At 38.9% G+C, this 26,340-nt stretch overlaps 1 protein-coding gene across 1 annotated transcript in view; it reads left to right on the top strand.

Moving 5' to 3' along the window:
* The window catches only part of rab8a (RAB8A, member RAS oncogene family), a 69,454-nt gene that overhangs the window by 31,745 nt on the left and 11,369 nt on the right, over nt 1-26,340 (top strand). The window contains exons 2-6 of the mRNA XM_028816514.2: nt 14,768-14,828; nt 15,396-15,456; nt 18,145-18,222; nt 18,338-18,427; nt 20,998-21,063. Coding sequence (XP_028672347.1) covers nt 14,768-14,828; nt 15,396-15,456; nt 18,145-18,222; nt 18,338-18,427; nt 20,998-21,063 — 356 coding nt within the window. The remainder of the gene's footprint in view (nt 1-14,767; nt 14,829-15,395; nt 15,457-18,144; nt 18,223-18,337; nt 18,428-20,997; nt 21,064-26,340) is intronic.

Below are 26,340 nucleotides of genomic sequence, written 5' to 3'. Positions count from 1 at the left end.
GGAAATTTGGCTTTTTTCAAAGACTCTTTAAATAAATAAATACTTAGGTAGATAAATTATATGAGCGAGACGGAGAGACACGCACACAATGGTCTGAAAGCACACCAGAATGATTAACGAAAAAGAAAACCTCCGACTTGGCTGTCACAGTCACAATGCTTTTGGTATAGAGAAGACCCCGCAGTGTTTTTTGACACATTTCTGCTGAATGATTTGTTTGCTGAAAGTCCTCAGTGTTCGTGTGTCAGAGAAAGGATATGCGGCTTTGTTGACAATGACACTCAGTTTTGTCTTCATTCTCTCCTCTGCTACTAACTCCAGGGGGTCCAGAGTACGTCCTAAAGCTGAGCTTGCCCTTTTAATTAGCTTGTTGATTCGGTGGGCCTCTCTTGAAGTGACATTACCAACCCACCACATCACAGCATTGAAAATTGCACTGGCCATCAGTGAGTTGTAGAAGATGTGGAAAAATGTCACTTTCTACATTAAAGGAATGCAATCTCCTAAGGAATAAGATAAATTTTATTTATTATGAAAATGTTCTTCTTAAGTTTGTATATGCTGGGTTTATGTCCATATATATATATCTACTTACATGTGTATTTGTTCTTTGATAACATACTTAAGATTATGATAATTCTTGTTAGAAGTATATTTGTGCCTTTTTTGTGTTCCGATATAATTTTGCAACCTCCTTTGGGATTAAAAATGTTTCCATCCATCCATCCATCCATTTGCCAACCCGCTGAATCCGAACACAGGGTCACGGGGGTCTGCTGGAGCCAATCCCAGCCAACACAGGGCACAAGGCAGGAACTAATCCCGGGCAGGGTGGCAACCCACCGCAGATCCATCTATCATATAGTGCCTTTTACATCTTATTTATTTATATATATATATATAATATATATATACTAGTTGATTACCCAGTGGCTTCACTCACTGAGTGCAAGGAAAAAAAATAAAATGTAGTCTAAAATAAAATGTAGTCTATAAGTTATTAAACAGTAAAACATTAACATTTAAGAAGTAAAGATATATTGAGCACAACTGAAGTGGTTTGGGGTAAACTACATTTTAAAGGCGCTATAACACAACAGGTAAGTAGTACTAACAGCAGCTAAAATGTATTTGGATTATCTCTCGGTAGTAGATCCCTTGTGAAAGGCGCTACACGACCGCTGTGGTACAGAAATTACATTTTCTATGTGATCATCCAAATTTCTGCCTGACAACCTTGCACTACGTGCCTGTTAGGGAATCCATTCCCAGACGGGTTTATCCATTCCCGGGAATTCAGGAATCCAGCATTTCATTCCTGGGAATCCTGGGCTCCCGGGGATGACACAGTGCACGTGCATCTCACATGTGAACGGTTTTAGAATGACCGACACTTATCTATAATAATAAAAGGCAAAGCCCTCACTGACTGACTCACTCACTCACTGACTCACTCATCACTAATTCTCCAACTTCCCGTGTAGGTGGAAGGCTGAAATTTGGCAGGCTCATTCCTTACAGCTTACTTACAAAAGTTAGGCAGGTTTCATTTCGAAATTCAAAGCGTAATGGTCATAACTGGAACATATTTTTTGTCCATACACTGTAATGGAGGAGGCGGAGTCACGTATCGCGTCATCACGCCTCCTACGTAATCACGTGAACTAAAAACAAGGAAGACATTTACAGCACGAGTCACACGCGGGAACGAAGGTAAATGACGTTAATTTTTCACTGTCTTTTAATACTGTGTAAGCATACATATTAACACATGTGCAATTAAACGTGTGCATTTACGGGGTGATTTCTCAGGCTTAAAAGCTCACCTTTTATCAAATGCGGGAAGAAAGGTAACTGACGTTGTTCACTGTCTTTTAATACTGTGTAACCATACATATTAACACATGTCCAATTAAACGTGTGCATTTACGGGGTGATTTCTCAGGCTTAAAAGCTCGCCTTTTACTAAAAAGGTAAATGCAAAACTATTTTCAATCAGTTTATTGAAACGCTCCCGTTAAGGATTGCAATAACATATTCGCGAGATAAAAGTTTAATGAGAAGACACGAGGTATAAACTAACCACACGCCGTGGCGCAACGTTAGGGGCAACAGTTTCAACCAATCAGTTTATTGAAACGCTCCCGTTAAGGATTGCAATAACATATTCGCGAGATAAAAGAACGAAGTAGGGGGAAATGGAGGAACAGCCGCAAACAGCGAAGAGCAAAAAATTAATTAAACAATTGAGAACGGAGCGAGTTAAGCATACAAGCATGTTCATAAGGGAAACAAAGCACGGTGTAAAACGTAAGTTTCAATTAACTTTATAGAAACGCTCCCGCTGCGGATTGCAATAACATATTCGCGAGATAAAAGTTTAATGAGAAGACACGAGGTATAAACTAACCACACGCCGTGGCGCAACGTTAGGGGCAACAGTTTCAACCATTCTATGATCTGCTTCTCGCAACTGAAAGACGGCACATGGCGGATGTTAGCCGACTTGCTGACCGCAACGTTAGGGGCTTCAACTATGGCGCTGACGCCACATCTCAGTGCCAACACTTTGCAGACTGTACTTAAAAGACACGCCCTCCTCACTGGACAGTTAAAAACACCAATCAAACTAACGATGACATCAAGTATTACCCAATCCAACGTAGGAAAGGAGGCATCTTCATAAAATGCGTGTGGGATGATTTGCATGAGACGCTGCTTTAAAAAAAAAATGATAAAAAAAAAAACGGGATAAATCCCGTCCAGTATTGATTCAAAACGGGACGCGCAATTTCATTCTCAAACGCGGCACGATTCCGTATTTTAAAGGACGGGTGGCAACCCTACAGTGCCAGGTAACCACCCATACAATCAGATTGTGATTCAGACTAGGAATGCAATGAATGTAATTACCCCGATCTACATACAAGGCGAAAGTCTTGCAACATTCAAAGATGATGGTTTGGGATAAGTACACCATACAACATAAAAGAGCTTATGAAGCCTTGAACCGAAAAAAGCAAGATCTCAGAGATCGTAAAAAAAAAAATAGGAGGTAATGTCGTTTTACTCGCTGTAGATTTTAGTCAAACATTACCAGTTATTCCACGAGGGAGACCAGCAGATGAACTCAACGCGTGTTTAAAATCCATGCTTCTCCCACGCTCGGTTATATGTCGCGTGTTCTCGGGTAGGTGCACCAAAAAATTTATACATTTAAGCATGTAATGGGCAAACAAAAAATGAGGTATACCCGAAGGCACTGCAGTAGTACTTCATGTAACTTTACTTCTTAAATGTTAATGTTTTACTGTTTAATAATTTATACGCTTCTTATATGTTGTTCAAATTCTTTTATCAAAATAACACTGACAGCGCAATGCACGATAACATGGAGTGAATACACCATACGCATCCGCCCACGGCTGCCCTGCTGTGCGCAGATAGGAGTTGATTCTACAATAAAATAAAATAAAGATAAAAAGAGTAAAACAATCATCACCCATAAAGCGTGTGTGTGTGTATATATGTGTATATATATATATGTTATGTGGATGTGTATATGTGTGTGTATATATATATATATATATATATATATATATATATATATATATATATATATATATATATATATAATGTGTAGATATGTATATATATGTGTATATGTATATGTATATATATGTTTACATGTGTGTGTGTATTTTATATATATAAAACACAGCAACACTCATAACAATGACAACACAATTACATTGACAATCATGTTACGTTATTTTTAAAATGTTTCCTTTTTTTTTCATTCCCTCTTTAACACACTACTTCTCCGCTGCGAAGCGCGGGTATTTTGCTAGTTTTTAATAAAACTACTGCAATATGTTGACACAAATAAAAGACTAACCTTATCTACAACCAGTTCTTGCTGTCATATAAGTACATGTATCTTTAGTTACGGTAATAAGAGCGTAGAAAGCATAACGTCCTCACAGGTGGTGCAGTGGTAGTGCTGCTGCTTTGCAGTAAGGAGACTGTAAGATTGTGGATTTGCTTCCCGGTTCCTCCCTGTGTGGCTAGCGCTTTGAGTACCGAGAAAAGCGCTATATAAATGTAATGAATTATTGTTCTTAACGTGTCCAGCGCGCGATCGTACAGGCAAGAGCGCACCTTCAATCGAGGGATGTGTCCATTCCAGGTGACATTGGGCACGTGCAGAAACAATCCCTGGACGGGGCATCAGCTCATCGCAAGGTGAATACAAGCACACACGTACACTGGCGTCATTTTAGTGTCACCAAATCTGCATATCTTTGGAAGGAAACCAGAGCACCGTGTGGAAACCCAGCAGGAAAACATGTAAACTCCAGGCAGGGAACACCAGGGACGTGACTCCCTGTGAGACAGCAGTGCTACCCCTCCGCCACCGTGTCACCCCCATGTGTGTAATTATTAACAGTATTCATTATTTAAACTAAATTAATGATTTATCTGTAAAATGTAACGTATATACTTTAATGCATTTCATCATGAAAGTGATATCAAGTATAAATCTAAGGATTCTAAATATGCAGAGAGTTAGAATATCATGAATGTAATGTGTTCTGTGTGGCGATCTATTGCTATTTGCCGCTGCTGTCAGGTCCGGAGGAAGCCACAGAAAAAAAACACGGCACATAAGACGGTACGTGAGACTTTTAAAATGTATTGTGTTATTACGATCGGGAATATGCGATGCTTGAATATAAGAGTACCACGAATGCATTTGTATGTCGGCATTTTGCTTCACCACATCGAACCATTTATCGAACATCGAAGCGCGCACATCGATCTCATAGGATTCACAAAGCGGCTTTCTGTCACATGTAGATAGTAAACAGAGATTCTGACGTCACATTCCATCTTTTAGAACACTGCGCCCCCCGACTTTTTGCTGGTACTGCAACTCGCACACGCGTCATGTTAATTTCTGAGGACCTACTCGGAGGACGCGTGAAATGAACGCTGGGAATGCATGGCAGCCATGATGCATATGCGTTCTGAGTGTGAAGCATAAACAAGCCCTTAGGTGGCATGTTTGATCTCCCTGTTCAACCTAGTCTGACCCTGAGTAAGTCACTTAATCTCTTTTTGAACTCTTTAATATAAAAACCTTTGATATACATATATCTTTGTAAAGTACCTAATGATGCTGATGGCTCTAGAAATAACACCATGTAAAAAGGGTTATTTGTAGATATGACTAAACAGGTACTAATGCAAGTGTAGTGTGTATGTGTACACAAGACAGCAACACAAATATTTTATCCACCATGTCTCTACAAATCACATCTTATCTTCTGTTAAAAGCCAGCAAGAGGTCAAACCACAGTATAATCAGTAATGCTAGTCAATTTTGAGAACAAACTACAAACTGAGAGCAAGTGTTCATGGGATTCAAACCTGCCAGGATGCTGAATCTGTTAGACAGCAGCACTAACATTTCTGCCAGCATTTCATTAATAGTTAGTTGCTTAAACTGGAAACATACCACGCCTTCAAACATTTGTCTTAGCTCATACTTCTCATTTCTAGGGTGTGTCTAGCTCTGTAAACTCTTTTTAGTAATTTGGAGACAACGCTGCAAACACTACCTGGGTGAGGCCTCACAAAATTTACATGTACTTGCTTATTTAACACCTTTATCCCAAATGACTTACAAAAGGCGTTAACACAATTGAGGAAGCCTCAGTGTGGAGTACTGTTTGGGAACAAGTGTTGTAAGACATGTTAATTTATTTTTTTTTTTTTTTAACATTTTATTGAATTTATTGAAAGCAAATAACATTCCATAAAATCAAATCAACTGACATGTTATAAAATTGATCACCACAAGTGAAGATCTCAGAACAAAATGCAAAAGAGTTACAATTCCTAGGTTACAAAAACCTAAGAGCTGAAGTCAAATCATGACAGAAATTCACCGTACAAATGTTCCTTGAGCACATTGAGGGAATCAGCAGTTCACCTGGAGGGGTGGGTTGCTCATTCCACCATCTAGGAGCTAAACACGACTGAAATTTGATACCACACAGAGGTGGCATCACCAGACACTGTTCATTGGCAGACCTGAGTGGGTGAGAAGGAGCATAGGGCCCTGACCGGTCTCTCCATATATTTAGGTGATGACCCATTGACTACTCTTTAGGCAACGATCTGAGCATATGTGCTGCTACAGGAATCCAGTGGTGTGATCTGAAAGGAGCTGTGACATGTACCCACATACAGCTCTATTTTGAATCATCTGTCACATCTTGGTTACAGTAGTCCAAACATGACAAGACCAAAACCTTGAGGCAAACAAGCTGATGTTGCACATATTGTACAGAGTGAATCTGTGAGACCAAGAAACTGTAGTAACACGGTCCTTGAAGACCAGATGGTCATCAGTCACCACTCCAGTGTTAGTGATAGTGAGCCAAGCTGAACAGGGAAGGGGCCCTGAATAGGCGGACAAGCTGGGTTAACAAGATGGTACGTCTTTGCCAGGTTGAACTGGAGATGGTGCTTCTTCATATGCGGAAATTCTAGCTGAAAACCGTGCAGTCCTCTGGAGGGAATGACAGGTACAGCTGCATATCATCAACACAGCACTGATAAGGAAAACCAATGGAGACATGATGGTGCGGTCTAGTCAGGTAGATAAGAGAGAAAAGAGGAGAGGGCCCAGCACTGATCCTTTGGGCACCCCCTGGTGCACCCTTGACATCTCTCCATGACAGGACACACACTCTCTTTCTCTCATATACTCTCTATAGCTGTACCATAACCATAATTAATAACCATTAATTAAGGTATTATCCTTGCCACTCTGGCATGAAAGCCTTTCAATATCTTGGAGATAGAGGATGTTCATATGGATCAACAATTTCTGGCCCCTGATCTCTGTAATTCAGCTTCTCTTGATGGGTACATTGTGGCTTCTAAGTTGACACAGACTCCTTGATCTGTCAGTGTGGTTGTGGTTAACAATAGTAATGAATTCAAAATGTCAAAGAGCAGCAACAGTCAACCAGTTAGACACTTTTTCTTTTGAGAAAGCTTCAACATAGGCTCAAAAATCCACCTACTTTAATGTTAATACTTTCAAAAAGCAATATTTGAAGAGTAAATGGTCTCTTTTTCATGCACTTTATTCTTCATTCCATTCAATTAATGTTGAACTCTCCCAGGACGATTCAAGTCATGTTAACACCACCACCCCCCCCCCCCCAGTTGTTCTGTTTATTTCATTTTAAAACACTTGTACGTGAGCATCTTTTCAGTATTTCAGCAGCCTGACGTACAGATTTGTGGTCTGACTAAAATTAGACGCTTTTGCAGCACACTGCCTTCTGCTTCCTGTTGAGAGGTGCGGGAGGTGAGAACGCTGAGCCCGAGAGAGGTTGTAACATATCTGAAGGCTGAATATGTTTCCAGTAATTGACCTTCAGGCATTACATATCATCTGTGCACTGTTTTTTTCATAGTTGTACGTACTACTTTGCAATATCTTTTGGCTACACGGGGGAGAGGATTGAGTTGGAGTTGGAAACTTATGTCCACTGTCAAGATTTTGCTGTGAAAATGAGTGTTGATGTGCACCTATTGCGTAGTGCAGTTTCAAAGCATCATCTGCTTGCAGTCGATACTTAAGCATTATCACCAGCATGTCTGCAGTAGCATAAAGCAAAATGAGTGTTATTATTTCATGAAGACCTCACGTTAGCCGAATGGTACTCTGTTGGCTTCAGTTTATTCTTCCATAGCCTTATTGTCTGACACTGATTCAGACCACTCACAAATACTTACAAATATACTGTTAAATAAAAGAGTCAAATTACTAGACTATGCGACATTTACATTGCTAATCTCTAGGGCTGTCATATTGAATGTCACTATTCAAATATACTTTGAAGACATAAGCCTCAAATTTGAATTTACAAGTAAAGTTTTCATTTTTATCTCGCGCTGATTTCACTATTGTTCTATGCCAGATACATCCTGCAGTCAGTGCACATCAGTAGGAAAGTTTGGTGGTCCTAGAACTGAATTACAGCTTTTTACAGATAATGTGGTCCAGTTGGCATCACTGGGCCGTGAACTCCAGCAAATATTGGGACGGTTGGTGACCGAGTGTGATGCAACAACAATGAGGATTAGCACCTCCAAATCCGAGCCAATGGTCCTCAATAGGGGGGAGAAAAAAGTCTAATGTCCTCTCTGACTGTTAGATGAGTTACTGCCTCAAGTGGCGGAGTTTAGGTACCTTGGAGTCTTGTTCACCGAGGTATGGTGAAGTCAGAGACGGAATGGGGTGCTATACCAATCTGTAATGGTGAAGAAGGAGCCAAGTCAGAAGGTGAAGCTCTCGATTTACCAGTTGATCTGCATCTCTACCCTCACCTATCGTATATAAATGTCTATGCGTGGAAGTGTGTGTGAGTCTGTCTGTCCAGCCCGGAAGTGCGAGGTGGAGTCGGGTTAAGGGCTGCACCTCCGAAGAAAGAGTCACTCACACAAGCAGTGCGAGCACGTCGGCAAAACGAATCCTCCTAGGAGAGAGACGCCCAGAGTAGTTCCTTTCAATTACCTGACATGTCTACATTTAAATTTTTTTTCTGACGATTCTAATAGTGTCTAGGACCCCAGGCTTTTTACACCATCGCCTTACACAACTAGTGGAAAGATAAAATGAGATCAAGTGGCTGAAATGAGCTTGCTCCACAGGCTGGCTGGGCTCTGCCATAGAAAAAGGGTGAGGAGCGTAGACATCAGTGAGAGGCTCAGAGTAGCGCCACTGACCTTCCGCATGCTTTAGAAAGCATTTTCCCTTGCAACAGGTTGTTTATTTTTAGAACGTTATATTTGTGTTTAAAATGTTCAAGTTGCTCTCTACACACATGACACACATACAGTATCTCACAAAAGTGAGAAAAAAAATGTTTGTAAATATTTTATTATATCTTTTCATGAAACAACACTGAAGATATGACACTTTGCTCCAATTTAAAGTACTCCGTGTACAGCTTGTATAGGAATGTAAATTTGCTGTCCCCTCAAAATAACTAAACACACAGCCATTAATGTCTAAACCGCTGGCAACAAAAGTGAGTGCACCCCTAAGTGAAAAATGTACAAATTCAGTCTTCAGTGTTGTCCCATGAAAAGATATAATAAAATATTTACAAAAATGTGAGGGATGTGCTCACTTTTTTTTGAGATACTGTATGTCTAATAGGGTATGCTTAGGAGAATTTTCATCGATGAATTTCAAACTGAAGCTTACTGTCTGACAGGTTAACAAGAGCACCTCTGATCTTTGCAGTATAAAATCACCCTCATGCGGTGCCCACATGAGACATTGGATTAGTTTAGAAATGTGACACTCAGTGGGACGTTTAATTGTTCCCACTCAGTTTTAAGCACATTTCAATTATGGTTGTCTCCAAACGTGTATGTTATATGTCTGGCTTCAGTGAGACTAATGCTATACAAACACACTGCAAGCAAAAATAAAAATAGTATTAATTTCCAGGCTTGAGAGCATAACAGAAAAATGTAGGGGAGGTGTCTGAATCACTGTCTCATATTTGTATGGGATTCATATACAATAGTTAATGTTCCAGAGATTAAGTGATTGGAATTTGCTACAGGCCAGTGACTTCTAGTAAATCAGGTAATGCAAGCTTGCTTAGCAGAAAAAGAAATGTGTACCAAAGATGATGTGATGATTATGAGCGATTTCTTCTTTACAGACATCAACTAAGATGCCCGTGGTGACAGAAACAAATATTTAAATTTAGTATTCCAAGCCCCGGAAGGACTGTTGTCTGCACAAATTATTAACGAATGAAATGGGTTGTGGTTCTCAACTTTTTTGTCCTGGCGTACCACCTACAGGAATTTAAATATTCTGAAGTGCCACCATTTTATTTTCGTCTTAAATTTTTAAGTACTGAACTGTTATTAGGTAAAATTTAAGGTGACATTTCTTTATCTGCCCCAAAGTATTGTATTTGAGGATTTTATCACGGTGTTGTGGATAGTTTTGAGCCCGTATGTGTCTTTTAATTTTTTTTATCTACACTATTGTTTATGATTTGTTCTTTTTTAATGTATGAGCAGTAATGTGGTTTGATTTTTTTAAATAAAAAGTTTTAAATTTGTGTGCTTTCAAGTTTAAAATTTATTGTCATATGCACAGTAAGGGAACACACTTCCCTGTACGATGAAATTCTTTCTTTGCTGTCCACACCAAATGACAAAACCAATGTATAAAGATAAACATAAATAATAAGTAGCAAATAGATAATAAGTAACAGAGGCAGCATAAAGTATAAAAACAGAATAGAAATATAAAGTGTAATATGCAGGTAGGTGTGTGATGGACAAGTCAAATACAGTTGTGTGAGGTAGATAGAATGAGTTGAACGACGGTTATAAACTCCAGTCAGTTATTTAGGAGTCTAATGGCCTTGGGAAAGAAAGAGTTCTTTATCCTGGAAGTCCTGCATTTCATACGTCTATCTCCTGCCTGAAGGTAGAAGTGTGAACAGTTCGTGTTGTGGGTGTGTGGGGTCCATGAGGATCGAGGCAGTTCTCCTGCGGACTCTGCAGTTGTAGGTGCTCTGCAGAGAGGGCAGTGGGGTCCTGGTGATCTTCTCAGCAGTCTTTACCACTCTCTGTAGGCATTTGCGGTCCATAGCAGTAGTGTTGCCGTACCACACAGTGATGCAGCTGGTCAAGATGCTTTCAACAATGCAGCTGTAAAAGTTGCAGAGGATCTTAGTCGACATACCAAACTTCCTCAGCCTCCTAGTCGACATACTAAATTTCCTCAGCCTCCTCAGAAAGTACAGCCGCTGTTGAGCCCTCTTGACCAGCTTGGTGGTGGTAAGTGTCCAAGTGAAGTCCAAACTGATGTAGACGCACATGTATTTAATGCTGCTCACCCTCTCCACTTCAAGCTCTCGGATGAACAGTGGCCGGTGAGGTCTCCTCTCCTTCCTCATGTCCACTATCCACTCCTTTGTCTTCTCTGTGTTGAGGGTGAGGTTGTTGTCCTCACACCATGACGCCAGACTGTCCACCTCCCTCCTGTAGGCCACCTCATCCCCACCAGTGATGCATCCTATCACTTCGGTGTCATCTGCAAACTTTAGGATGATGTTATCTTTGTGGAAGGCAACACAGTCGTGGGTGAACAGGGTGCAGAGGATGGGGCTCAGGACGCATCCTTGTGGGGTGCCTGTGTTTGTGATAATGGTGGCTGAAATCCTATTACCAATCCTGACAGACTGGGGCCTGCCAGTCAGAAAGTCTTTAATTTACAAGAGCTTGGATTTCATATGTGACAGAGTGAGGTATTTTTTAGGCTTTGAGGGATTTCAGCATTATATTCTCCTTGGGGACTACAATCAGGCAGTCCACGATGAGCATGTTCTACATTTATTCACTTTCAGTTTTTATGCTTTAACTGAAAAATATAATAAAATGTGGCTTAAAACCAACACTAACAAATTCAAACATATTATGTTATTGTTACATGAATGATTGAATATCAGTACGGCTCTGAATACTTTCATTTACTCAAACACTTTAAAGTTGCATTTGATAGAATACACTTTTAAAATCACTTTTCCCAGGTTTGTATCATTTGTTGTGTAACTTCAGTGTATGGAGGAGCCATTGTCTGGTTAGTTAACAATTACTGAAGAGTGACAGTTAAGTCAAATTAATTCAAATTTCAAATATTACACACCTGATCTTCGGTGGGCTGGCACCCTGCCCGGGGTTTGTTTCTGCCTTGCGCCCTGTGCTGGGTGGGATTGGCTCCAGCAGACCCTGTGACCCTGTAGTTAGGATATAGCGGGTTGGAAAATGATTGACTCACTGACTGACACACCTGATGCTGTAATTATTCCTCCTATTTCAGAAATCCTATAAACCAGCATTTGTTTTGTTTTGTTTGCAATTTAGCCCAGATAAGTGATCAGTCTTTGTTGTTGCTTATGCTGATGTATTAATGTAGAATTAATCATTGAATTTGATTGACTGTAATTGTAGAATTTTGTCATAATTAGAGACAACATCTTATTCCCTCCTGTACCATTCATACAGTGCTCTCCATAATGTTTGGGATAAAGACACATTTTTTCTGGATTTCCCCCTCTGCTCCAACAGTTTAAAATTACAAATCAGACAATTCAGGTGTGATTAAAGTGCAGACCTTCATTTAATGGGATTTGTAGACATTTCAGTCACACTGTGTAGAAATGACATTTTTTCTATACAGTAGATGTTATGAATGTGAAGTTTGCTGTTTTGTTTTAGTAATTAAGCATGCCATTTCAGTGGCCACTAGCCCCTCTCAATCCACTTCTACAAGATTATCATCTTCTGTTTAAAACTTTGCATGATGTACAATTGGAGTGGTTTGCTTTGTGCTTCAAACCATTAATGATGTGTAATGTGTGGCTTCCAGCCTTTTTCCAAATAGCTGCTGTTGGGATAAGCTCCTGCCTCAATTACACTGAATTATTGTAAAAACGGTGGGATGAATAGAACATTAGAACACTCTAGACAAGAACAGGCCATTCAGCCCAACAAAGCTCGCCAGTCCTCTCCACTTATTTCTTCCAAAAAAACATTGTCGAGTTTTGAAAGTCCCTAAAGTCCTACTGTCTACCACACTACTTGGTCACTTATTCCAAGTGTCTATCGTTTGTGTAAAGAAAAACTTTCTAACGTTTGTGCAAAAAATTACCCTTAACAAGTTTCCAACTGTGTTCCCATGTTCTTGATGAGCTCATTTTGAAGTTCCAGTCTCGATCCACTGGACTAATTCCCTTCATAATTTTAAACACTTCAATCAGGTCTTCTCTTAATCTCCATTGTCTAAACTGTAAAGGCTCAGCTCTTTAGTCTTTCTTCATAACTCAACCCCTGTATCCCTGAATCAGCCCTGTCACTCTTCTCTGGACCTTTTCTAGTGCTGCTATGTCCTTTTTGTAGCCTGGAAACCAAAACTGCACACAGGACTCCTGGTGAGGCCTCAACAGTGTGTTATAAAGGTTGAGCAGAACCTCCTGGGACTTGTACTCCACACATCAAGGCGCTATATAACTTGACATTCTGTTAGCCTTCTTAATGGCTTCTAAACACCATTGAGAAGTCGATAGCTTAGAGTCCACTATGACTCCTAAATTCTTCTCATAAGGTGTTCTCTTGATTTTCCGACCGGCCATTGTGTATTCAAACCTAACATTTTTACTTCCTATATGTAATACTTTACATTTACTGACATTAAATTTCATCTGCAACAAATCTGCCAAATCCTTTATGCTATCCAAGTCCTTCAGTAATTAATAACGGATTCCAAATTATCTGCTAGTCCACCTATCTTGGTATCATCTGCAAACTTAACCAGTTTGTTACTTATATTTCTATCTAAATCATTTATATATATATATATATATATATATATATATATATATATATATATATATATATATATATATATATATATATAAAAAATAGCAGCGGCCCCAGCACTGACCCCTACTGGATACCACTCTTAACTTCGCCCAATTCTGATTTGGTTCCTCGCACCATCACCCTCTGCTTCCTGTGTCTGAGTCAATTCTGCACCCATCTACAAACATCACCCTGAACTCCCACTCCTTTTAATTTGATGCTCAACCTCTCATGTGGCACCTTATCAAATGCATTCTGAAAGTCCAGATAAATAATCTCATCTGCTCCACTTTGATCGTATCCTTTTGGTGCTTCCTCATAGAATTCCAGCATGTTAGTAAAACATGACCTCCCTCTTCTGAACCCATGCTGATTGTTCAGTAAATCTCCTGTCCTTGCCAGGTGTTGCTCAGTCTTGTCCTTAATAATTCCTTCTATACTTTTTCCTGTGATGCGTGTTAAGCTTACTGGCCTACAGTTGCTTGGATCTGCCCTGTCACCCTTTTTATATAATGGGATGATAAGAATATAAGATCACATCGTAGTAAATTTACATCGGGGCAAAAGTGCAAATGCTAGCAGCTGTGTAAAGAAGAGCAGCCGAGTGTATTCCTGGACTAAATGAATGTGACCTTCTCTGAACTCTTTACTCTTAAACAGTAAAGACAATGGGGGATCCAATCCCAGTAGCTAAAACTTTCAAAGCCATCAGTGAAATTGATGCGTCAGGATTTATATATATATATTTTTTTTAAATGGTGACTCAGATATTCTGAAAGTACATTTAAGATATAAAACCTGGAGAATGTCTACACACGAGGACTGATGGAATCATGATTGTATTGTTATGCTATGAATGAGGCACAGTGCCTGATATTTAGCAAAGCTATGGAGGAGATAATGGGACAACTTAGCTAAGCAAATGGAGCTAATGAAGTGAGTAGTCATCCCTTGTTAGGCTCATTACGTTGAAGCTGTCATAGGTGAGCCATCCTTTCAACTAAATGTGTACCAGATAAGCATGTATAGGGTGGTCCAGATCTAATTATGCAATTTTAATTACGCTATAACTTAAGTTTATTACATAGAGAATTCACAGCACCTGCCCTGGCAGAGAGATGGTTATCAGTCTAACAGTTGAATAATTAGATCTGGACTACCCTGACCTTGGTGTTTGTTTTGCTGAATCTTTCCAATCGTTAACTCCCCCTTCTTTGCCAGAATCCATACCTCATTTCCTACTAAAATGTTTGACACCATATCCTTTTTGTTTTTTCAGGTATTGATTTTAAAATTAGAACTATAGAGCTAGAAGGAAAGAAGATCAAACTCCAGATATGGTAAGTCTCCAATTATGTTTTCCATAAACGTTAGTTTGACATTTGAGCTTTCCCTGTTAATGGTGACATACTTGTGTTTTCAGTATGTTTGGCATGAGCTGAGTTGACTTTGTTGAGATTTTAATTTTTTATTATTATTGTGCCTGTATCTATGGCTCCTTCTAATGCTGCCATACTTTGGACCTGCTTATGATTTCCTTCAATATGGTAGTGAAATCCAGCAGTTTGTGGATAGCCCACTTGGTTCTTTCCTCCATAATCTCTTTGAATTTACATACTTCTCTAACAGCTGAGAATATCCCAAAACATAACCACTGTTGTGTAGTCCTTATGACTTCACACCATTTGAGAATTCAGTATTCTCAGTTTGAAGTTCAGTTCCACACATTACATTTACAGCAGGTAATTAGAAGACTTTTAAAGTTATTACTTTAACTCAACTAATGTTTTGGAGCATTTTATAATTGGAATCCAAAATTCCAGGCCTTATAGAGTCCCAAGTTAATTACCTTTATAGTTCACAGTACATTTGGTCAGAACTTGATATATTCTGCTTCTTCCCTCCAGGGATACAGCTGGACAAGAGCGGTTTCGAACGATTACAACAGCATACTACAGAGGCGCCATGGTGAGTTAGGTTTCAAATATGATTTTCCAGTGAGGACTCCATGGGTTTAATATACATGAAAACTGATGGTGTGGTCTACCCTGACCCTAGACACTGGTATTAAAGTCATTTCTTGGTCGCAAACACAAGATGGACAGTGTTTCATGTTTTGTAAGTCTTGGCTTATTTGGGTGAGAAGTCAAGCAAAATGGCACATTTTATTGGCTAACTAAAAAAAATTACAATATGCAAGACTTTCGAGGCAACTCAGGCCCCATCTTCAGGGAAGATATAGTAGAGAAACTGGAGTTCCCTGTGTTTATATAGACACTAGGAGAGATATAACATTGGATACCTTTAAGTGAGACATCTTAAATGTAAAAAATGAATAGACCTCTTCAGGCTAAGATTCACTAAGCATGAGAGGAGAACAATGTATAGTTAAGATCTTTGAATAAGACAACTGTTTCTGATGAGTTTTTCAATACAATGTGGGTCTGTAGTCAGGTTGACTGTGTCAGTCGAGAGATGCAAACAATCCTCATATCTGGCCATAAAACTCTTGTCTCTATTTAAACCATGTTGTAATGTATTAAATTTTAGCATGGGTTTAACTTCCCATTCTCTTCTCTCTTGCTGTTTTCTGAAGTTGCCCATGAGCACTGTGACTTTAAAGTCCCTCTCACAGTGTCCAAGGCTGTTGAAGTGGGCTGCTACAGGAACATCTGTGTTGCCATGCCTGATGTGGAAGCTGTGTAAATTCATTCTCTCGCGGAGTGTTTGTCCAGTTTCTCCCACACACAATGCAGTGTCAGGACATTTCATGCAGAACATTGAACATCTAAAATTCTGAAGTCTCCTTCAAACTGTCTACAGTTCCTTAAAAAAATGTATCTTCTGCTGTAGTAACTATGATTTAATGTTGTTTACAAAAAAGCCTTATAACCATGAGTTGTAACTCCTCTTGCTTTTGTTTCTGGAAATTTCCACTAAATAGTTTTGTTTCCTGGTAAAATGTGGAATTTAAAATTATTATTGAAAATGTCACCTTCATCTACCAGTACTCTTTTGAGGTTTTTGAGGTGGTGGCTTCAGAAGCCATTTGCTAAATACAGTCAACTTTCTGAGAAGGTTATTAATATTAATGAAGTGGTCATGCAAGAGTGACTTTTCACTGTAAGACAGGAGATCCTAGAGAAAATGTTGTTTTCATCCAACCATCCATTTTATAAGGTGACTGTTCAAGTCAACTAAGTGTACCAGGGCCTGGAGCCTCGTCCAGCAGCTTTGGAAACAAAGCAAAAACAAATCCTGGATGATCTCCTGTCCATTACAAGGCATACACCCGTATGCACACACACCCACCCATATTCACTCATACATGGACAAGTTAAAGTTGCCATTTAACCTAAGATGCTTGCCTTTGAAATGTTGAAGGAAGAGTACATGGAGAGAATCCAGTGCAGACAAGTATAGAATATTCCAACTCCATACATAGTGCCCAGTTTGAGATTCAAACCAGCAATTTAGAGCTGCAGAGCAGCGTAAGTGCTAACCACAGACCCAATGTCCTTTTCACATTTTTTCTGTTTTAGTATATTCAATTGTTCATATAAACATCAATAACTGTTCTTTAGCCGTCTCAAATATCAAAATGTGCAATATGTGCTTTAATTCAAGGCCGAGTGCAACAGTATTAAGCTTCTGTGAAAAAATGAAATACGATAGAGAGAACAGATAAGCACGGGGACTCCAAGGAATTGCAGCTTCTTCTAACGGCTCCTAAATCCTTTCCATACTTTCAATTTTCAGACCTACCATTGTGTATTTAAACCTAACATTTTTACTTCTTACCTGTAATACATTACTTTTACTTGTACTTACATTAAATTTTATCTTTCAAACCTAACATTTTTAACACCAACATGTAATTATTCAGCAGAAATGTGTCAATACCAATTGCAATACGCCTGCATAATGCCTCATTTTGACTGTGAGTGACAGCCAAGTCAGAAATTTTCTTTCTTTTTGATTTATTTGCATTATAGAAATTTTGGTACGTGTTCAGAGCAAAGTGTGTGTGTGTATTTATTTATTTGCTTATCTACTCATATCTTCAAGTGTGTAAAACCTACATATATATGTTTGGTGTCATTCTTTTCAGAATTTATCTAACTTTAATGTGATGATGTTAGATTTTAAGATTCTTATTCCATTTTTAAATTATAAATTAAAAAAATATCAAGAACTCGCGTCTCATGAGACGGGACTTTGTGCCAAAAGATTTAACCACCCCCAAGACCGGAAATAAAACACAACGAGTAGGACAGCAGCTCTACAGGCTTTTAAACATTCGAAGCGCCACATCACGTGGCACAGCAGCAATCTAGCAGCTGATCGAGCAAAGAGGAGGTAAAAAAAAAAAAACCTATTTGTTTCCCATTGTATCACCGTTTAAGAGGGGGTTTCGGAGGAGCGACTGCATCTCCTTGGGGTGCGTTCAGCCCCTCTCTTCACAACGTGAGTAGCAGAGACACAAAGTGGTTGGCGAGCAGGGGGGAACCCACTAGTGTGTATGTATGTATATATATATGACACACAAACACAGTCAAATGGCTTAATGAAAATCTGAAAACCTGGTTTTTACCTCCAGAAATGAATCACTTTTTTTTTCTTTTAAAGATGCTTTTTTCCTCTTTCTCTCTTCAGGGAATCATGTTAGTATATGACATTACCAATGAAAAGTCTTTTGATAATATCAAGAACTGGATACGAAACATAGAAGAGGTATGTTATTTCATTTCCCTGCTTCTCTTTTTTTTTTTTTGTACCCTTCTGTTATTTTTATACTAGACCCTTTAATATATATCTTTTTTCTTTCTTTTTTTTAAATTTTTTTTAGCATGCCTCAGCAGATGTAGAGAAGATGATCCTCGGTAATAAGTGCGATATAAATGAAAAACGGCAAGTGACCAAGGAACGAGGAGAAAAGGTGCGAGTGAGCTCTTTTAATTTTTGATGCCACATTTCTGTCTGATTTTAATGTTCACGTTGATTTTGTAAAATTTGTGCAGACTTTTTTTTCTTGTTGCATTGCAGATTTTGTTTAAAAGTTTCCCACCCTTTTTTCTTCCCCTAAAAACAGACTTAGAGTCATTGTTTTGTTTGTCTACGAATGAAAGCTGCTCCTCTAGAGAAAATGAAGCAGATTGAATTTTTCTTTTTTTTTTTTTCCTTCAGCAGTTGGATAGTTCTCTAATTACTCCAGTTTATAGGACGTTCATGAGTGCTACATGTTTTACAGCCACCTTTTGTACAGTCAGTAGACACAAAAAGATGCAACAAGACTGTCACTTTATTTGCCAGTTCCAACTTTGGTTGCCTTCTAGCACAGTGGCATGTGCTTGCTTGTTATCTGCACTGATTAGTTAATAATATGAAGATGGACTTTACTCATGATTAGTTCATTAAAAAGAGAGCAGATCATTTTAATCAAATTAAAGAAATGATCATAATACTATGTAGATTACAGAGTGCCAATATGGTACTTCGTTTGAATTAAATTTCTTCAGTTTTGAGCTGCAAAGGCTGTGTGGCAACCTGATTTTACCAGCGGTACTGATAAAATTAATCCATCAGATTTCCTCCAATTAAACAACGATTCACATACTTGAGAGCACTGGTTGAAATAAAAAAGACTAAACCCAAGAAGCATATCGTCATACACAGTGCCTTGAGAATCTGGAAAAAAAAAGTCCTTAAGTTTATATAGAAACCCTAACGATGTTTAAAAACTATCCATCTGAGCTTTTGGGAAAATTCTATTAACCAAACAAACTTGATGTATTGAGTGGTCTCCTTTCATTTGTAAAACCTCGTTTTCTATGGTCGCTTATATACACTGATTTTCATTCAGCATGCAATATTTTTTTTTCTATTTTCTGCATTTAAAGTAATACCACAGTGTTATCCTTCTTTTACAGTCAATCAGTATATATCTTCAACAAAGCTTTGGCTCCCCCATGTTTGCGTTTTAGTTGTGTTTAGGAATAAATTCCATCGAAACACCTACTTCCCTGCCTTTTCTCACTCTAAAGTAGGTGTGCGAGTAAAACACATTTAAATGTTTAACCAATTTGAAAAAAAGAAAAAGTTTGTACCTGAGCCCCATAACCACGAATCACAGGGCACTTTACGAAGAAAACAAACTTTCGTCATGACCTACAATTGGATAAGGAGTCTGATTAAAATACAAGTCACATTTTAAGACATCGGAAACTTCCAGATAGCTCAAAATATGTTCCTTTTAAATGTTAAGATATTTTAAAGGTATCTGCCATACATTTTGAAGTAGCTCAAATGCATTTCAAGGTATCTCAAAACACATTTTCAGATTTCTCAAAATACCCTGAAATATAGAGGCAGTTATCTCAAATTGACCTTGCATGTGTTTTAAGATGCTTAAAATTCATTTTGAGATATCTCATACTCATTTCCTGTATAATTTCCTATTCTGTCAAAGGGACTTCCTGTCTATTTTAAAGATGTCTTGAAATGTGTGTGAGATATCTCAAAACGAACAGTGTACCTTGTCAAAATACCTTAAAATCTATGAAGGGGGGGAGTCAAGCTAAAGTTAGAAAATGGGATTTATTAGAAAATGGAATGAACCTTCACAAAACTGATGCTGTCATTTCTTAATGTCATGTCCACCCTTCTTGATGCATTTGCGCCACCTGCCTGGATTCCATCAGAATAAAAGGTTTGGTCTCATCCTCGCAGCCACTCGTGCACCCCACTACATGCCAAGGGGTACTTCAGTCATTAATGCAGGTTACTATGACTTGCTGGAGACCACTGTGAAGCCTGCTGTTTGATCCAAGCGGCAGGGACTACTCTCTCAAGGACTCCTTTTATTGCAAGACAATGACACACACACACACTGCTAAGAACACCGAGGCTCGTCTGGAGAAACTGACGCTTGAGGTATTGTCACAATCCTCCTTATTCACCAGATTTGGCATCGCGTGATTTCTACCTTTTTTGGACCTCTAAAAAAACATCTGGGTGGTCTTCTATTCAAGACAGATGATGACGTGAAGAAAGCGGTGCGCAAGTGATTGCGAGGACAAGACAAAACCTTTTATTCTGCTGGAATCAAAAGAGAGCACCTCTAATATGCGATCAGGCAGATATATTTAGTTTTAAAAAATCCATGATAACTCTTAATTATTTGTGTCTCCAAAAATCTCCTTTAGTGACTATTTGGAGGTAGAACATTTTTAGTATTTTATTGATTTTAGTGTTTCTTCCTTTCAAATCATGGGCGATACTGTCTATTGAATGCTGTCATCCATCCATTTTCTAGTCTGCTTTTTCCGGCCAGGGTTGCAGGTTTCCTAGAGTCTATGTCAGCAGCATCAGGTCCAAGGCATGGATGGGTAACTCATCCACACCCCTACACTGATTGAGATACTTTTAACAATGTTTGATAACTGAATAGTCCTGACTACAAACAGATAAATACTGTACCTTAACATGAACTTTCTGTTTTTCTTGCAGCTTGCACTGGAATACGGCATCAAGTTCATGGAGACCAGTGCCAAGTCCAATATAAATGTTGAGACAGTGAGTGCCACTTCCTTTCTGTCTTTATATAATTATCTGCCATGTTGTTTTGTTCTAATGGCTTTGGAAGAGCTCTTGCTTGTCTCTCTATTATAAAATAAAAATCCTGGGAGAGAGAGACTAGGGAGACGAGACGTGATCTTCACGTGAAGATCACAGAAGACACTTAAAAGACCCGCGAGATGACAGAGATTGGCCACGGAGCGTCTCGCGGGGACCTTAAACATGAGACTTTGTGCCAAGAGTTTGACTCAGGACCGTCTCGCGGGGACGCAGAACATGAGATTCTTGCAAGACACGCCCTAATTACAACCAAATATCAAATAAGACAACGGGCAGCAAAACAATCAGTCGTGTCAAGGCTTTGAGCACACACAGATCCAGGGCTCTCAGCGCATATAAAGCGTATAAGGACAATACGTTATAGATGAAACGTCGACGACTAAGCGAAAAAGAAAGAGCAGCTTGGAGAAAAGAGAAAAATCTAGGTGCAAATTCAGAAAATAAGGAAAGTAATAATCAGCCCGGAACAAGTGGAACTGAAAAAAAGAATGTTCAATCGGGCTCAGAATTAAAAGACAAAGAGTAAAAGATAAAGTAGAACTTCATAAAGATGTTCAAAAATGTTGGCGCTATACACATGCAGAGCAGGTTAGAGATTATGAAAGCAGTGGAATTCGAAAGACTCAAAAAAAAAAACAGCGTGATACACATGCAGAGAACGTTAAAGAATATGAAAGCAGGAAAATTAGAAAGTATAAAAAAAAGATCACAGTAGCGCAAACAAATGGAAATTATTACTCGAAAAAAGGGAAAATAATCACCACGGACCAGGTGTCATTGAAAAAAAAGCAGGACAAAGCGAGGAATGGAAATTGAATATATGGACATAGGTGATATGTCTGAAGTATGTAGATATTGTAAGGCTTTGAAGTTTAAGTCAAGAGAATTTCAAAAACGGGGTTTACCTCACATGCATTTTAAAAAAAAATATTAACTGCTGATGTTGTCAATCGTTTTGTCTGTGCTGAAATTCCAAACACAGAAACCAATCCTGAATTATGGTACAAAGTCATTAAACACATGTCTCACTGACCTCATTAAAAAGATTCTGCATGTTGGGACTCGAAAGATTCTAAATATTGTTTTAACTGAAATAAAAGTGAAACTAATTAAATAGCAACAATTCAAAGAAAAAAAAAAATCTTAAAAGTGTGTATCCGGAAATGTAGAAAAATATCCAGAAACAAACTAATGGCCTGAATAGACCTTATATAGAGGATAATTAATACCTTATTGGAAAGATTTAGGTGTTGTATTGAACGCAACAGCATCAACTTCTAGACAGTGTTTAGAAGCCTTTAAGAAGGCTAACAGAGTGTCAGGTTATATAGCGCCTTGATGCGTGGAGTACAAGTCCAAGGAGGTTATGCTGAAGCTTTATTGTGCCAAAAGACCATTTCTCTTTGGTGATTAATACGATGTAACAAATACCAAAATAGCACGCTGGGTAGACCTCATCTGGTGTACTTTGTGCAGTTTTGGTCTCCAGGGTACAAAAAAAGACATAGCAGCACTAGAGTAAGTCCAGAGAAGAGCAACTAGGCTGAGTCCAGGGCTACAGGGGATGAGTTATGAGGAAAGATTAATAGAGCTGAGCCTTTACAGTTTAAGGAAAAGGAGATGAAGAGGAGACCTGACTGAAGTGTTAAAAATTATTTCACGGAACTAGTCCAGTGGATTGAGACTCTGACTTTAAAGTGAATTCAACAAGAACACGGGAATACAGTTGGAAACTTAAGGGTAAATTTCACACGAACGTTAGGACGTTTTTCTTTACACAGAGAACCACAGGCACATAAAATAAGTGACCAAGTAGTGTGGTAGACATTAGGACTTTAAGGGCTTTCAAAACTCCACCTGATATTTTGGAAGGATGAAATGAATAGGACTGGCGAGCTTTGTTGGGATGAGTGGCCTTTTCTCGTCTAGATTGTTCTAATATTCTGATTCCTCATGTTAGTGGAAAAAAAATGCATCACTGCCTTTGGCCACTAGTGGAAAACACAGTTCTTGGAGGGCTAGTAGTCCTGCCTGCTAACCAAAATCATTTTCAGTTTTTATTCAGGCATCATGCCTTGTTTGTTTTCTTCCACACTGAAACTGAAGGGAGAAAGTCAGCCCCTTGAAATGTCATTGTGGCCGCACAAGGTCTAAAGTTTTATTATTGTTTTTCTTAATGGCTTGCTTACTTTTGTTTCTGTTTTTCCAATAGTCAGCAAGGACAGAAGCTCTATATTTGCTCTGTTTGCATTTCATTTAGATTTTTTATTAAGAAATTATATTTAGCATCCTTTGAATCAATACATATTTTCACAAACCAAACCTGAGAAAATCCACAGTTGGCATCCTTGTGAATTTGATCTTAAGCACACATGAATATGACCCAGTAGTATATGAGGTGAGTATGAGTTCAGTCATGACATTTGCAAATGAATACTTGAGATCCTGAAAAATAGTTAAGAAAAGAAGCATTTAAGATATAAATTACAGTGAAAAGGCACATTTGAGACATAAATAATACTATGGAAGGACAAGCAAAAGCTAGTAGTGTCAGACTAGCAGAGGTCATTTTCCTTCTGACATTTGCAGCACACTGACCTATTTGCTGCTGCCTTAATACACTTCTCTCTTCACAGATTGTAAGACATTGGAAGAGGCTGTGAAGGGGCTGACAGTTCCAACACCCCCCAAACAAACACCACCCTGGTGGCTTTACTGGTGGGCAGCTCATTTATTTCAGAGTTAAGGCACTTTTCAGGTAGTGAACTGTCCCCAAGCCAACTTTAGTAGAATGGTTACACAGGTCTACGCTTTGATATGTCACTGTCAGAGTCTCTTACAGTTGTTTCACTCTCCTCGTGTTCTTGATGAACTCATTTTAAAGTCACCGTCTCGATCCACTGGACTAATTCCCTTCATAATTCTAAACACTTCAGTCAGGTCTCCTCTTAATCTTCTTTTTCAGTTTAAGCGCAGGGACACAACTGGAAACTTGTGAAGGGTAAATTTCACAAAAACATTAGGAAGGTTTTTCTTTACACAGAGAACCACAGACACATGGCGTAAGTGACCAAGTAGTGTTGTGGACAGTAGGACTTTAAGGACTTTCAAGACTCGACTTGATGTTATTTTATAAGAATTGAGTGGATAGAACTGGCAAGCTTTGTAGGGCTGAATGGCCTGTTCTGTTTTTTTTTTTTTTTAAGATTGATTCCGCATGTGTACATCTTTTTGATTATTTCTGACTTTTGGCTTTGTTCACACATACCCTGGAACCAGCAGCTTACATGTACATTCCTTGGATAGTTTGCATCTATAAAATAGACTAGAGAGAAAGATTCCTTAATTACGGTGAAATTGTTCTAAAATGTTATCCTGTTCCTGAAGTGCCAGTGTCTTTATGTCAAAGTATGGCTGCATTATAACTAGCAGAAGCATTAAAACAAAAGTGAGGAAACAGCTGCCTTAATAAAACCTCTAAAGAGTTAGAATATAGTGCTGCGTGCCAGAGTGAAAAATTTGATAATGCCTTGCTGAAGATGAGCACACTGCAGAATGTGCATATGTTGAGTTTAGAAATGGGAAGACAGACATAATAAGAAGTTAGATCACCTGGCAAGCACTGATTAACAACTCAATTGGAGCAAAACTGGAATACAAGTGGCTCTAGGGTCTTTGTTACTGAAAACTGTAACAAATGCAGTATCCACCAAGTTCAGGTCTGCCAGATATGAGAAATTTGTCATTTTCACATAACCCTGGTGCCTCAGATCATGTGTACAGTCATATGAAAAAGTTTGGGAACCCCTCTTAATTCTTTGGATTTTTGTTTTATCATTGGCTGAGCTTTCAAAGTAGCAACTTCCTTTTAATATATGACATGCCTTATGGAAACAGTAGTATTTCAGCAGTGAAATTAAGTTTTTTGGATTAACAGAAAATATGCAATATCATAACAAAATTAGACAGGTGCATAAATGTGGGCACCCCAACAGAGATATGACATCAATTCTTAGTTGAGCCTCCTTTTGCACATATAACAGCTTCTAGACGCTGTCCTCCTATAGCTTTTGATGAGTGTCTGCATTCTGGATGGAGGTATTTCTGACCATTCTTCCATAAAAAATCTCTCCAGTTCAGTTACATTTGATGGCTGCCGAGCATGGACAGCTTGCTTCAAATCATCACATAGATTTAGAGTTTTGATGATATTCAAGTCAGGGGACTGTGACGGCCATTCCAGAACATTGTACTTCTCCCTCTGCATGAATGTCTTTGTAGATTTCGAACTGTGTTTTGGGTCATTGTCTTGTTAGAATATCCAACCCCTGCGTAACTTCAACTTTGTGACTGATGCTTGAACATTATCCTGAAGAATTTGTTGATATTGTGTTGAATTCATCAGACCCTCGACTTTAACGAAGGGCCCAGTCCCTCGACTAGCCACACAGCCCCACAGCATGATGGAACCTCCACCAAATTTGACAGTAAGTAGCAGGTGTTTTTCTTGGAATGCGGTGTTCTTCTTCTGCCACGCAAAGCCCTTTTTGTTCTGACCAAATAACTCAATTTTTGTCTCATCAGTCCAAAGCACTTTGTTCCAAAATGAATCTGGCTTGTCTAAATGAGCATTGGCATACAACAAGTGACTCTGTTTGTGGCGTGAGTGCAGAAAGGGCTTCTTTCTCATCACCCTGCCATACAGATGTTCTTTGTGCAAATCGCTCTGAATTGTAGAACGATGTACAGATACACCATCTGCAGCAAGATGTTCTTGCAGGTCTTTGGAGGTGATCTGTGGGTTGTCTGTCACCATTCTCACAATCCTGCTCATATGCCGCTCCTGTATTTTTCTTGGCCTGCCAGATCTGCTGGGTTTAACAGCAACTGTGCCTGTGGCCTTCCATTTCCTGATTCCATTCCTTACAGTTGAAACTGACAGTTTAAACCTCTGAGATGGCTTTTTGTAGCCTTCCCCAAAACCCTGAGACTCAACAATCTTTTCAGATCTTTTGAGAGTTGCTTTGAGGATCCCATGCTGTCACTGTTCAGAGGAGAGTCAAAGGGAAGCACAACTTGCAGTTGCCCAGCTTAAATACCTTTATATCTCATGATTGGACACACCTGTCTATGAAGTTCAAGGCTTAACGAGCTCATCCAACCAATTTGGTGTTGCAAGTAATCAGCATTGAGCAGTGACAGGCATTCAAATCA

Source organism: Erpetoichthys calabaricus, chromosome 12, assembly GCF_900747795.2.
Source record: "Erpetoichthys calabaricus chromosome 12, fErpCal1.3, whole genome shotgun sequence".
NCBI classification, from domain to species: Eukaryota; Metazoa; Chordata; class Cladistia; order Polypteriformes; family Polypteridae; genus Erpetoichthys; species Erpetoichthys calabaricus.
This window is presented reverse-complemented; position numbering and strand designations above follow the sequence as displayed.